Genomic DNA, 15,299 nt, shown 5'->3' on the forward strand with positions numbered 1-15,299 from the left:
GGGGATTTAGCTCAGTGGTAGAGCACTTGCCTAGCAAGCACAAGGCCCTGGGTTCGGTCTCCAGCTCCGAAAAAAAGAAAAGAAAAAAAAAAAAGAAAGAAAGAAAGAAAAAAAACTGAGGCTTCAGGCCAAGGTCATTTAGATCAGAAGTAGCCAAACCTCTACCCACAGTATCTGCAAAGGATGAATGAGAAGACGCCATTTCATGCCCATGCTTAGTCACCCCACCACATGTGTTTACCAGGCTTCAACTATGTCCATCAAAACTTCTAAGACTACTAGGGCTACCTACCCGAGTAGGGAAGATGCCCTCCCTCCTTCCCAGGGTAGTGGACAGCTATGGGCCCAGAAAATCGCACTGCAGCAGTCCTTAGTCTGCAGTGGCTTGAATCCAACACCGTCCTAATCCCTCCTGTTACACAAGGAGACCTGAGAAGGCTTCAGGGTGAGGGGCATGGAACAAGCCTGGTAAAAAAAAAAAATCACTGTGGTCCCGGCTCTGACAGGGCACAGGCAGCAGGCAGGCAGGCACCAACTCTACCACTGGCTTTAAAGACACCCTCTTTCTGTTGCTTCAATAAGCCAAGCCCAAGTGTATGCAGCCGACAGTAGCAAGTCAGGCAACCGGCTGGCAGCCACTCTGCTGAGCAGGCAATGACACTAGGGAATGGGTTACCTTGGGTAAGAGAGGTCTAACCTGCTGGCCACCACTCTCTCTAGGGTTCCTGAGAATTGTACCCATAAGCTTAGTACCCTTCCAAGCCCTAGGCACAGAAGTCATGACCCCCCCATGAGTTTCAACTATCTGGCAAAGGATTAAAAATGACCAGGGCAAGTGGTCACGAAAAAGTGGAAGGGCCCTTTACATATCTTCAACAACTGTATCCAAGCTGAACTGTTCCTCTGAGTACAGGGAGAGCACTGAGGCCTGGAGTCCATAAGAGCTAGCCAGCACAGCAAACACATGAAGTCAATCCAGGCAGGCACCCATTGCTGTGGGACCTGGGCTGTCAAAAGGCAGTATCTACCCAACCTCCTGCCCACACATACAGTTGAATCACACCAGGTACCACCCAGGTAGGACAGGAAGTTTAGAGACAAGAGCCAGGTTGACTTGGTGTTCTTTACCTCCTAGACCCCAAAACAAACTCTGTGACATGCCCGCTGACTGTGTACCCCTCACCTCAACAAATACCTCCCTTTTCCAGGACTCAGCCCACAGAAGCCAAGGCACAGTTTCTACATAGTAACTCCTTTAGAGTCCTCCTAGAAGGCCATACTGAACTGAAACTTGGAGCCTGTTTGGCTCTCCAAGGATGGAGGGAAAAGATGGCTGGGTCCCCAAGGAGCATTACCTTGGGCCCCTATCCATGCCCTACAAGAGGAGGGATTCAGGCCTAATACTGGCTGCAGGAGGGGGAGGTTCTCACTAGCTAAGAATCAATAAATCTGAACCTCATTCACGATGATCTGGGGCTCTTATTAAGTAAATTAATTTAAGTTAATTTAGCTCGATCATGACTCCCGATCACAGTGATTTAGTGAGGGGGAAATTGCATTAGGAAAGGCCATGCTCACCAGATAGAGGAACGGAAGAAAATTAGATCCACTTAGCAATGTGAATTAATATGGAAATAGCAGGTGTAAATTTAACCTTATCGAGAGAGTAAAAATTATCTTCATAAATTTGTAGAAATAGCCCCCAAGTTGCGTATAAATCTATTTAAAACAAAAATATTACAAAAAGTGCAGTAAAATTAATTTAAAATATACTTCCAGCTATTGCCTCCAGAAAAGTCGGTAACAGGGCCAAACCTGGTATGGCCAGTGGCAAGGGAAGAGGCTGGTTAGCCTTGGACATACAAGTTAAATAGGTTTACCCACCATAAGCCCTAGAGCCAGGCAGGACTGTCCACACAGCATGATGTATCTCTGGCCTCAGTCCCAGAATCCTCTGGGTAGCAGCAGGAGCAATAACCAAGCAGGACTATGGAGGGCGGCAGGCTGTGAAATGCACTGCTCAGCAAGTGGGCCTGCCCAGTCTCCAGACCCACATCTCCTCCAGGGCCATGCTCTGCCACTTCCCGCTCCCTACCTACCCAGTGGGATGCCACCCCTTACTGTGTCTGGAGTAAGACACTTCCACCTAAAGAAAAAGAGGAGTGGGAAACCATGTTCTAAAAGACCCAGCCTTCTCCTGGGACCCAGAGGGAGCCCCAAGAATGCCAGATACATTGCTGCGGACTGATACAGTAGCTACAGCAAGGCCAGTGCGTTTTGAGGGAAGACTGTGTAAGATGACCTAGGCAGGTTACTACATCACCATTCCTGACAGATAACATGTTGGTAGCTTTCAGTCAGGGTGCTCAGGGCCTGGCTTCTCACAGCAGGATATCCACGGGCAGCTCATATAAAGGACCCAAATATATCTTGGGGGCAGCTGTTTCCACAGTGCCTGAGGTCCCAGCAATTAGTAGGCGTGCTGATATCAGCAGTGGACACATGCCCACGTATCTCTGTAAACATGCAATATAAGCAAGTTGGCCATGTATATGGTATAGAAACTGCTAAACAAATGGAAAAAAATTAAGCTGTTTGCTACCCAAGATGTTGTCCCCAAAGTGGTTCCTTGAGGGAAACTGAGATCCTATAGCCCAAAGGCCTCGATCTTCAGTCCTCAATGTCCAGACAGTGAACACAGTACAGAGGTTTGCAAAAGCCTAGACAAGGTCTTCCCTACCTCGATAACGAGATGCGCCGGGCCCGCCAGGAGGGCATAGATGAGGGGAAGGACGGAACACCAAAGGCAGAGCTTGGGGTCTTCTTGACAATGCGGTAGCGGGTCTTGATCACCTTATTGGAGGGCGGTATCCGTATGTGCGCATTGGAAGCTGCAAGGAAAACCCAGGTTTTGCATAGGTCAGCAAGAGCTAGACTATCCTCCGAGTTAGAGGAATTTCTATCACACCCTGCCTCCAGCCTCACTCCTTACACACACACAGATGTAGCCTTAGCTACCTCTCTCCTTAGCCTGGCAGAGAAGGCTTTAGGAGGTGGCTAGTGTAGCGTCCAGGAGAGCCTAGAACATCCTCACAGCCACCAAAACAAGATGGGGATACTGCATGACTGCTCCCAGTAAGAGCAGAAGTCTAGCAAGTGAGCCCTGGGCAACAGAGAGGCCTCCCAAGTGAGAGTTCATACTAGGAACCCCCAGACTCCAAACTCCAGGGTTGGTCCCAAAGGCCAGAGCAGACAAGTCCAGCATGGGAGGGCACCAGAACACACACTTCCTCTGCAATCCCTCCCAACAACATGCCCAAATAGATTTATGTACTTAATCACTGTTTTCATAACATTCTGTGGGGTGATATCCACGATGGCTTTTTCTTGCTGAATGTTTCTTGCAATTAGCAGGGATCTGTTTTGCCCGAGTTCCCTTCCACTTGATAGCCAGCAATTTCTCCATAGCTTCAAGGAACACGCCTAATTGCTCGACTTTCATAATGTACAGCTCTAACTGCCCAGATAATTAAAGCTAACACGGCCGCTTCTCATGGCTGCTCCCCTCTGACATGAGGCACAGGGCCCTAAACAGAGCCAAGTCAAACGTAGCCAGGTGGTCTGACCCCCTTTGGTCTGGGCCTAACTCCCTCTTGCCCCAGGACCCTCAAAGACACTAGTCTGTCTCTGCTTAGCCCTTAGGCTAGGAGTAGCTCTGAGTGACCCAGCAGCAACTGTGACAGTCCTGAGAGTAACATGCTGGAGATCAGCAGAGGTCCCGCATCCCAACTTCCTGCGGTAGCACCTCAACCACACAGCCTCTGGGAAGACCAGGGAGAGGAGCTCACAGGCCCACTGTGCCCACACCACAACTGCCCTTCTTCTTTTAGATATAAGCAAAAGCCCCACCACCACCACCTCAGACACTGATTGTCCCACTTGCAACCAGTCACTTACTGAAAAGTCTTTCAGGGCTTCCTGAAAGTCTCAGGGTCACTTGGTCAAAGCCTCTGGGTTGTGTTGAGGTTGAGTGACCCTCAGAGTGACAGTTCAAGAGCTATTTGGTTCCAGAGAATAGAGGCAAATGCCAGCCAAAACAATGCCATCACAGCATCTAGAGGCCTCATCCCGAACACATCTTCCACCTGCCATCGTGCCCTTGTCAAGAGTTTCTCTTCTCTTCTCTTTTCTATTGAAATACTGGTAAGAGTGCATTACGTTTATTTATTACCTGTGTAGGTGTCTGCACACATGCACATGAGCCACATCACCCACACGGAGGTCAGAAAACAACTTATGGGAGTCTCCTTATACCATGTGGGCCCCAGGGATCAAATTCAGGTCCTCGAGTTTGGCAGCAAGTGCCTTTACCCACTTATCCATCTCACCAGCCTCTGACTTTCATTTTTTCCTCCTCCTTCTGGTTCTCTCTGTTCCCATCTTTATCTGTCTCAAGGAGACCAAGGGGAAAACAGGAGTTCAGAGTTCAGGAACTAAAGCATTAGAGTGGAAAAGATGAGTCAGCAGCTAACAGCACACACTATTCTTGCAGAGGACCTAAGTTTGGTCTCCAGCACCCACATCAGGCAGCTCACAACAACCTATGACTCCAGCTCCAGAGAATCTGACGCCCTTTCCTGCCCTTCATAGGCACCTACACCCTTATGAACATACCCAGACACAGACAGACACGCACACACAGACATGCAAGCACACACGCCACACAAGATACGCCTTTAATCTCAGCACTCAGGAAGCAAAAACAAAGGTAAGCAGATCTCTGAGTTCAAGACCACCCTGGTCTAATAGTGAGTTCTAGATCAGTCAGAGCTACATAAGTGAGGCCATCTCTCAAAAAACCTAAATAAATAATACATCCAAGAGAAGCTGCATTACCTGGAATTCTGTGATCCTGAGTTACCAAAACGAATGTGCAACTCTGAGCACTGCCCTGTAACTCACCATGTTTTAAGACGCAGGGGAGAGCCTGGTATGTGGTAGGTATCATTAAAAAATGTTTGTTCAATCGAATTTTCAAGGTCTTAGGAGCAAGGAGAGGCCAACAATCAATCAATACAAGCTTGTTTCAACTAAGAGCTCAAGAATACAGGCATTCTCATTGTCAATAACCCCAACATGACTTCACCGCCTGCAAGCCCAGCCCAAGGCTCCCTGCTTCTTCTGAGATGAGAATGTGGCCTCCTGGAACCATTCTTTCCTTACATGACGCCAGTGTTCTCAGTAGACAGGGGCAAGTCAACCAGAGCAATGCTCAGGTTCTACCTGTTTGCTCCCTATGCTAAGGTTCCCCATAAAAAACGGCTACAGGGTTCCCAATTAGTAGCTAGCAACTTCTGTTCAAACCCTGCTCGTGGGTCTCCTGAGCCTGCATAGCTGAGGTACAAATCCTAAAACCCTCCCACAGCCTAGAGCCAAAGCTTAGTCCTATAGCCCATGTGCTCCACAGCAGTCCAAGCTGGACTGGACTATTCCGGAACCCAGACTCCCTCTGACACCCTGGATTAAATCAAAACCAGCTCTGATTCCATTCCATGGCCATCTTTTTAGCTAAAACCCTTTTCTTATCCAGCTTCCTCTAGGACGTTTTACACCCCCACTGCCCATAGGACTGAATTCTACGCAGCAGCTCAGGACGGTCAGCACTCTGGGTGGCAGTGGCTTCCGCTGTTCTCGTCCTCCTGCTAGCAAACCTGGGGTCAAATTGCTTCACTAACTTCCTGTATGACACTTAGTAGTGACCAACTGTCACATCAAGGAAACACAAGGTAGACTCTGACTCACTGACCTTGGAGCACTGTAAAGCACGGTGGGGTATTTTCTTACAACCTCACACCTACCATGGTCCCAAGGGACAATCCTCCCATGAGAGTGAAATTATTTGAGGAAAGAGGATTAGTCACTCAATAGTTAGTTGGGTGACATCCCCCTAGTCTGGCCACAAACTACTCTCAGTCCCTGGCCTTTTCCAGACGGACGGCTCAGATATATTCATAACAGTGACCCTGGGGACACAGGGCAAATTGTCAGACAGATGGGCTACAGGAAGGAAAAACCTCAGATGTAGTAGCAGCAGGAGAAAGAGTTTCTAAGACTATGCTTAGCACACAGGGACCAGACAGGCTTAAAAGAGGATGGGCCCCTCCCTGGTGGACAGGGGATAAAGACTTAGAGCTACGGGGCAGCCAGACTGACTGCCAGGAACAGCCTCAGCCCTCCTCCCAGAGGACACAGGTGGGGGCAGCCCACCCCGCCTTGCTGGCTGAAGGGTTTTGTGTAGATAATCATGTTATTTAGATAGGATGTTGGTTTAATTCCCTTCATTACAGACTCCCAGGGCTGTAATTTTTTTTCTCCGCATGATGTATCCCCTGTGGCACGCTTCACTCAAATCAAGCCCCTCGCGCCTTTATTGCCTACGCTGCCCTAGCTGTGTTATCAGGCCCACACATGCAGCCCTCTCCGCCCGCCGTCCAGAGGTCACTTCTAATGACTAATCGAACTCATTAGCTTTCCTAATTAAAAACTTTACTACCGCAATGGAAGACAAACTACAAAAAAACTGCTGGCATCATATTTGAATGGGATATGAGCCCCATCTATCAGCAGGGCTCCAGCTCCTGTCCGAGACTGAACCTTCTGGCAGTAAGGTTCAACACCCTCATTCGCAGGCTGGGGGCTGGTCAGGGGCAGCTCAAGGGTACCCTCAAGAGCATGGTTTGTACCCTCATCCAGGGACATCCTACCAGGAGGGAAGGAGGGAGCCTCATTCTAGAATGCTCCACCACAAATGGCAGAACCCTCCAATGGACGTCATGAGGCAGGAGTTGAGAAGCTGTTCAGACTTTTATGGAACTTCAAAGGGAAATGACTAGGAAGAAAATAAGTCGCTAATTTCACAACCAGTTAATAAATAGGATGGTTTAAGAATTAGCATTTTAGGGTTAGGGATTTAGCTCAGTGGTAAAGCGCTTGCCTAGCAAGCACAAGGCCCTGGGTTCGGTCCCCAGCTCCGAAAAAAAGAAAAAAAAAAAGAATTAGCATTTTATGCAAAGAAATGCCTAAGGTAGCCCAGGAAAAAGCTGCTTCCCCACCTCTTGCTCCAGCTAGCTGAAGAGTCAAGGTGAGTGTCCTCACCACAAACCCCACACAAACTCCCTTCAGGAAAAGGGAGGACACTTAAATGGAACCTTGCCCTGACAGGAGCAGAGTGCAAAAGACTTCTGAGCATGTCCAATAGTAGTATCCACCAAGCCCTTAGCTGGGGCCCCAGAAACAGGCAGGTAAAACATCAGCAGCTTCTGTGGAGGTGGCTAACACAGGACAGTAGGAATCATCAGTGGCGTAAGAAAAACTCCTTCCGCTCCAACCGGGTGAGGGGGTCAGCTAAGGAGGAGGCCAGAGATTGGCACCTGAACACAGACTGTGCCCGAGTCAGAGTGAGGCAGACAGGCCGGTGGACAAGTAGGGCCTACAAAGGAGAATATGACCTTGTTGACAGAACCATGAAAATCTCTCCAAGTTCTTGACAGCAGAGACGCTTGGGAGTTGGCAGGCAGGAGTCAGATCCGCTGGGAGACTGCGTGAGGATGCGTGAGGACAGGGCCGAGACCCGAGGTTTTCTGGGGCTGGCTTCTCAGAGCTGTTATAGTACTGCCCAGGTGGAGGACAGGCCACAGAGATGGCTACAGGACTGAGGGTATCTTGCCCAGTCAGGCTCTCTGCCCCTAATTCTGTACGATTCAACTTTCTTCCTATATTGCCTAATCTGCTTTTTATCAGCAGCTATGCTGACACTTCTTCGATATCTTCAAACTGCCTATACTCTTCGCTGGCTGATGACAACTCTGAGAAGTCATCATGGATTAGCCCTTGCAGAAGCCACATTGATTTCTACTCTGCCCCATAAACCATGCTCCCTTCCCATCCGGCTCACCGGCTACATGTCCTGTCTGCCCATCAATAGCATCTTCTTCCAGGTCCCCACCAACAGCTCTCAGTGGCACTCGCTAAATGTATACATCCAACTCTCTTCTGTATAACTCTTATCATAGTTTCTAGTGAGGTGCAAGCTCGAGGCTAGCTCAGGATCTGTCCTGATGCACCTGGCCTGAGACAGCAAACATGAGCATGAGGCAGAAAGGCCCAGTCAGCAGGAACCAGTCTGACCCTTCTCTAGCATGGACAGGTGGTGGTGAGCTACAAGAGCCTTCAGGGACATGTTGACAAAGATGCGGCTATGCCTATCACCTTGGCCTGGCAAGTGCTCCCTAATAAGTGCTAGTCCCAAGACTAGCACGGGCCTTCATGCCCACCCATCTTCCTATAAGCCCTTTTCTTCTCCCTAATGCATTATTCTTGCCATCCCATAGTTCATGTGCATGAGTCCCCACAATTGCCGAAGGGCTCCAGAGCTAAGGCAGAGGCACTCTCCCGTGAGAGCAGACTTCTCACAATTAATTGCCTAATTAGTTGTGTTACAATAGATGGTGTTCCAGTGCCATATGTACACACAGTGGGCAAGACAGGAAACATCATTCCAGATATTACAGAACAACCTCTGAACTGGTTCTGAAGGGGCAGGAGTAGCCATGGATTACAGTCACAGGCCAGGAATAAAAAAGGGACTTCTTCAAGCAGGGACAGTTCTAGACAGCAGTACCCTAATCCCTGGTTAAAGAGAGAGACAAGGGGTTGGGGATTTAGCTCAGTGGTAGAGCGCTTGCCTAGGAAGCGCAAGGCCCTGGGTTCGGTCCCCAGCTCCGAAAAAAAAGAACCAAAAAAAAAAAGAGAGAGAGAGAGACAAAAAGAGACAGAAAGACAGAGAGAAACTGGAGATTGCCAAAAACGAGAGCATACTGGTGGGTACTCAGAAATACTTGACAAGTCAGGAGTCTTTAAGCCTGGAAGTCCAGCTCATGTGAGTGTCCTGTCCCTCCTGCTGGGCTAGGAAAAGGCTAAAAGGCAAAAAGGTCCAGCAGTGGAGGGGCAGGAATGGATCCCTTGCCTGTCTGGGATGAACAAGATCCAGAGAGCAGAGGTAGTGAGAAGTCATTTGAGCTTAGTGGCATCTGAGCAGACTCTCAGCAGCTGAGACAGCACAGTGGGAAAGGGACACCGTCATATCCCATCCAATTCCACTTCCCAGAGGTCCCTGTCTCTTCTGCTGCAGTCAGCATGTGCCCTAGGATACACCAGTCCTCTCCAACAACTCATTCCCCCTCCACAACCCCTACAGAAAGGCTACATGTTACACAGAGACGAGCCTAAGAGGCCAACACTCAGGTCCGACTCTGTAAAGCCAGTAGAGTGCACCCTGTCAGCACAGGGCCCGTCAGACAGCCTCTTCACAAACAACTGCTGAATTGCACTCTTGGGGAAATGGCCACAAAATTCTAAACAGAACATGCAGCACATATTTCTGAAAGGCCTCTGCTCCTACATTTAAAACCGTGACGTACCTCTGAGCTGTCTGCAAACCCCATGAGCCTGGAAGGAACACAGTGCCCACTAGTGCAGCAGGAGGGAGCAGAGGCAATGTCAGCAGGACTTTCTGTCACTCACAGAAAGCAGGGCAGGCAAGAGCTGCTCTGGAGTGAGAAGGCTCTTCCTGGCTTATGCAGGCATACCCTACCCTGTAAGGCCTGGGGATGGGACCTTACAGATATACAACACTGTAGTCCACACTGTAGCCAGGTGGCATAGTCAGTGACCAGAGCTTGGGGACATAGCAAGACTTAACCAAAATGAGGACTGGAAAACCAGCCACTTCTTAACCAGAAGAAATCGCCTCAGCCCACAGCTCATCACTCTTGGGGAATCTGAAATCAGGACCGTGTGTGTGTGTGTGTGTGTGTGTGTGTGTGTGTGTGTGTGTGTGTGTGTGTGTGTGTGTGTGTGTGTGTGTGTGTGTGTGTGTGTGTGTGTGATTGCTTGCTGAAATCAGTTTTAGTCCCTGGAATACATACATACATACATGCTGTGTGTGTGTGTGTGTGTGTGCAAGTTTTAGTCCCTGAAGTAGCTGAAGGTCAGACAAGGTAGGCTCTGGCACTCCTGTGCCCTAATGGAGAGAGAGGATCCACAAGAGACTCTTCTCCTTGGGGATCCCCAAGCCATCTAAATCCATTCCTGTGAGACTTGGAACCTTCTCTGGCTCAAGACTATTTCTCTCCCGTTTCTGATATAACAACGCATGCTTAGAACCAAAGAAGAGTCAAATGCCCTATCTCAAGTGCTGTCTCAGTTCCTCACCTCCCAGTGTCAAATTCTGGCTCTACCACATAAGCTTCCTCCAGCACAGACATGCAACACACACACACACACACACACACACACACACACACACACACACACACACACACATACATACACACACGCACACACATGCACACACACACACACACACACACACACACACACACACACACACACACACACACAGCACACACCAACAGCCTACTTCCCACACACACACAGCACACACACATACACATGCACACACACATGCACAGCACACACACATATACACACACAGCACACAGAGTACATGCACACACACACATACACAGCGCACACACACACATGTACACACACACACATATATACACACACAGCACACAAACACACACGCACATATACACACACACACAGACACACATCACACACAGCACACACAGCACACGCACACACACACACACACACACACACACACACATTCTATAATTTCCTTTTTCCGTAGCTCAGTACTATGACACCCATAGCTCCTGTATAAGGCAAAACTAAAGCTCCAGTTCTCATCCTACCAGCATCTTCAGTTTCTGTGCCACCAAGCTACTGCTACTAGAGCTGGGACATCCTGCTCTGAGGCTACAAAGGAAAGCACAGCTTCTACTGAGCCTAGCCCTGAAGCTCTGAGCTCACGCTTACGAGTATACCTGCATAGGAACATCTGAGTACGGCATCAGCAGTCAGGTTCCTACCGACACCAGGTAAGGTCAAAGACTGATCACACATCTCCCAGGCCAGAGGCACAGGGGTCCCTTTGTATGTCCGTCTCCAATCTTTCGGATCCCTGACCATCTCCATCATCTCCTCTCCTCTAGGTAAGAAAGGAGGGGAAAGGAGATGAGAGGGAGGGGATAGAAGGAGGAGGGAGAGGAAGCTACTGTCAGGATGTAAAGTAAATTAAAAAAAGCAGAGTGCAGGCAGGCTTGGCTGGTTCGGTGTGTGCTTCTGCTTCTAGAGAGCTGAGGCATGTTACCAGGTCCCATTCACTCCACCAGCAGTAACTCCCTCCACTGGACCATGGGCGCATAGAGCCAGCATGGCTTCCTCTCCCTCCTCCTCCTAGTTATCAGTTCGCACCTCTATACGCCCAGACAATATAAGGGCCAGTACTACTAGAGGTAAACAATGTGTCTACTGGTCGATCCTTCACACTAGCTAGGAAGTTCTAACTGCTTTTCTTTTCCAGACACCAAGGATGGAGGATGTGCTGCCTCTAGCCCTCAGTCATGGCAGCCAGGCAGTCAACAGCGCAAGGCCCCTCAGAGTACAAGAGATAATAATCAGTACTGATGAGTACTGCATCCCAGTCTGCTCATGCATGACATCTGCCTCCCTGCTGGTGGCACTTGCAGGCTGTGGGGACCAACGGCTGTGAGAGGAAGCAAACTCAAACCAGAAAAAGCTAAAGGTCTGACCCTGCCCCCTGGCTTCCCAAGTGCCCTAAACGCTCAACTATTTAGGAAGGCAAAAGCCACATGATCAGACATCCCTGTCATTAGAAGGAGAAAGTTCTCCGCCTCTCACACTCCCACATAAAACAATGTAAATCACATGGTAGCCCTGAAGGCCATGTCAGCCCCTCAAGATACTGATGAGAAGAAGAAAGCAAGACTTACAGGAACTGAGAGCAGCCTGCCTATACTACCTAGCACAGGGGCTCAGGCCACGTGGGCACCAGGTCACACCGCCTTTCTCAGAGTCTCTAAAAGACACACGGGGCTCAACTCCTACTATCACAGCCTGGCAATAATTACAGAGGCACTGCATCCCCATCATGACAACTGCTAGAGTCAGGGCCGCCCATTTGAACTTGGCCTCCTATACCTGTCCACACCTCTACCTATACCCATGTCTTCGCCTATGCCCACAGACAACAGGCAGTTTGCTGCCTGTCTGCACATAGGTATAATGCCAACCTGAACTAGCCACAGAGACCACTCATACTTTGTGCTCCAACACCCGACCAGCCCAGGTCTTTAGTACAAAGAACTCCACCCACCAACTCTCACCCATAAGGACACAGCCCAGGAGGTTACAGCTGTATTATCACAACAAAATTCCTGCCCTCCCACCACCCTCCTTCGAGAAAGAATCATTCATGTGCTTCCAGAGCCTGTCCGTCTGTTTTTCTAAATAAGGCAGGATGGCAGCTAAGGCACGGAGCGACTGGTGAACCCTCCCCACAGCCACACTGGCGCGGCAGGAGCTGCCAGGGACCGTGCTCTAACAAGCTTCAGATGCGGGATGACTGGAATCACAAAGTATGAATTTTTATGAGTCTAATAAATCACTCTACTTTTCCTGTGCCTGATAGTTCCCAGCAAATCAAAAGGGAAAGACATGGCACAAGCAGCCAGGTCCTTGGGTCTGCACCAGGGGCATCTCAGGCCCCTCCTGAGCACCTTGGCTCCGTACTCTAAGGACAGGCTAGTATGTCCAGAAGGCCCCTTTGGAACAGCAGCAGAACAACATGCAGGCGGAAGTTCATTAGCTCTAGAAAGGCCCAGCCAGAATCCCAAAATGGTAGAAAAATATGCCTCAAGTTCTTGCCAGCAGATAGGACCTATAGCCCTACAGGCAGCTATAGAAACTGGTCTTCTAGTTCCCAGCTTCAGAAGGGACAGTGACACATGTGTGCACCTAACACTGAAATAGCAGCAAGAGCCAGCCCTGTGAGAGGAAGAGTCTCTTGGGTGTCATCTCCCAGCACAGGTTCCTGAAGACCTAGAAATGTCAGCCATTCTGTCTCCTCAAGTGTACATGGTCAAGTGACTGTCCACATCTCCTAACCCACAGCAGGCTTGTCATCAGCCTTCGTTGCAGCACCATGGAAACAAGAAATCCATCTTTGACAAACATTTACAGATTATCAAATCACAACGGCAGCCCCAGACAGAGCCATAAGTCACCCTAAGCAGCCATTCGCACTGCAGTCTGAGGAGTTTGGGCAGCTCGGTGATGATAAATAACCGCTGTCAGCCACCCTGTCCCCCTGCGCAAGATCCGTGTTCTCTGTTGTTCCACACTACCTGGTGTTTAATGACAACACTGTCAGCCCAACATTCAGCCACCAAAGCGGCTGCCGCCTCAGACTGTCAGAGCCCTATTAGAGGGAAGATTGAGACCCTACTCTTCCTAAAGTCACTCAAGCAACACAAGCTGCTAGTTCCTGTAATTATTGTGCGCTAGCCATCGATCGTGCACGACACCTGACCCGCCTGTATGAAATGGGAGTAGTTTGCTGTGTGACAGTCGCTATAGATTATGGGGGGTGGATCTCCCCTCCCCTTCTAACCATCACTCTACCCGACCTTAAAGGCTGGTGAGAAAAGAAGGAAAGATAGTGCCACCCACCATCAGAGAGCTGCCACCAACATAGTAGAGGTGGGCCTGCCCTGCACTTCTGGGGACCACTCAGATAGCCCCTAACTGGCTTGCAGCTACACCCAGTCAAATTCAGATCCCAGGTGACTAGAAGGTAGCCTGTTCCACTTCAGTATTCTATAGGGGCTTGGGCATATGGGAAAGGACCTTCCTTGTACTGTGAGTCCTGGCTGGATTACGGATCATGATGGCTTCACCTTGTTGATCTGCTGCGACACTAGCTCCAAATAAGCAGAGGCACAGTGCTCCTCCTGTGCCACAGGACCACCTATAGCCCCCAAACCATAATGCAGCACACACCAGAGATGGAAACCTGCTCCTAAACCTGATGCTCCAATCTCTAAAGATAGGTGTAGCCCCAACTCGCCCCGGTGGGTTCATCGTTGCTCCAGCATCCCTGTGACCTAGAGACCCTGTGACCCTCTTCCTTGGGATGTTTACGTCCCAAAGCCCTCTAGAGACCAAGCCCTCACATGGAAGCTAGTCAAATCACAGACATGCATGGGCAGAAGCATAGAGACAGAGGACAGGGCCTGCCTGTGTCAGCACTGCACCTCCAAGCTCTGAGTAAGGCATAGGCAGAATGCTCAGGCCCTCCTCACTCAATTTCAAGGGACAGGCCATAGTGACCTTTTAATTCAGATTCAGGTCCCCTCAATTTCTGTTAGTCACAGCTAACTAAATCCCCAGAACTCCAGACCAGCCATGTAAGCACCTTGAACATCATGGTGTTCAAGGCAAAGTAGGAGGACAGGGCAAAGGACAGGCTGCATCTGAGGCCCCCAGAACCTGAGCTCCTAAAGTCATTAAATAATTTCATTGGAAGTCTGAGGAAATAGATTGGAGCTGAGGAAACAGCCTCAATTTCTGTTAGTCACAGCTAACTAAATCCCCAGAACTCCAGACCAGCCATGTAAGCACCTTGAACATCATGGTGTTCAAGGCAAAGTAGGAGGACAGGGCAAAGGACAGGCTGCATCTGAGGCCCCCAGAACCTGAGCTCCTAAAGTCATTAAATAATTTCATTGGAAGTCTGAGGAAATAGATTGGAGCTGAGGAAACAGCCTCAGCTTACCCTAAAAAGCCATAGATTGAACCATCATGAGGCTAATTCCCTCCTACCCATAGCAGTGAGCCACATGTAACCTTCCTACTAGCGGAGCCTGGCTAGACTCAGAAGTCAAGACGATAGATCTCAAGGCTGAGTGGCTGCCAGATGTCCTGAGGTTCTAGCTCCATCTTGTAAACCTCCCCTGAGAGCACAAGCATCCTGTTCACCACTACTTGGCCTTTTCTTGGCTCCCTCCTCTTACTACCTGAGTGAGAGCCAAGAAAAGATGCTCTGAAAAGAAGCCTGAAAACCACACTCTAAAAACAGGCACAACTAAGAGGAAGCTGTATTCCTCTTGTTAATACTGAGTTACCAGGCCCTCTGGCCACTCTTCACTTTCCTTCAGGGACACCCTGGCCTCCTACTATGGAGCAGTAAGCCAGCTGCACAGGGAAACCCTTAGAGCTAAATACTAAGTACTCTTTGGGAATATGTCACTGAGTCTGCACTGTGAACTACACTCTCAGGAAAGATCTTGTTCATATCACAGCTTTCA

General features: G+C 49.5%; 1 protein-coding gene across 1 annotated transcript in view; it reads right to left on the reverse strand.

Annotated features, from left to right (window-relative positions):
• Positions 1 to 2,718: 2,718 nt before the first annotated feature.
• LOC116912705 (zinc finger CCCH domain-containing protein 3-like) overlaps positions 2,719 to 15,299 on the reverse strand; it is a 33,726-nt gene continuing 21,145 nt past the window's right edge. The window contains exon 4 of the mRNA XM_032916834.1: positions 2,719 to 2,891. Coding sequence (XP_032772725.1) covers positions 2,737 to 2,891 — 155 coding nt within the window. The 3' untranslated portion in view covers positions 2,719 to 2,736. The remainder of the gene's footprint in view (positions 2,892 to 15,299) is intronic.

This window comes from Rattus rattus, chromosome 1 (assembly GCF_011064425.1).
Source record: "Rattus rattus isolate New Zealand chromosome 1, Rrattus_CSIRO_v1, whole genome shotgun sequence".
In the NCBI taxonomy this organism is placed as follows: domain Eukaryota; kingdom Metazoa; phylum Chordata; class Mammalia; order Rodentia; family Muridae; genus Rattus; species Rattus rattus.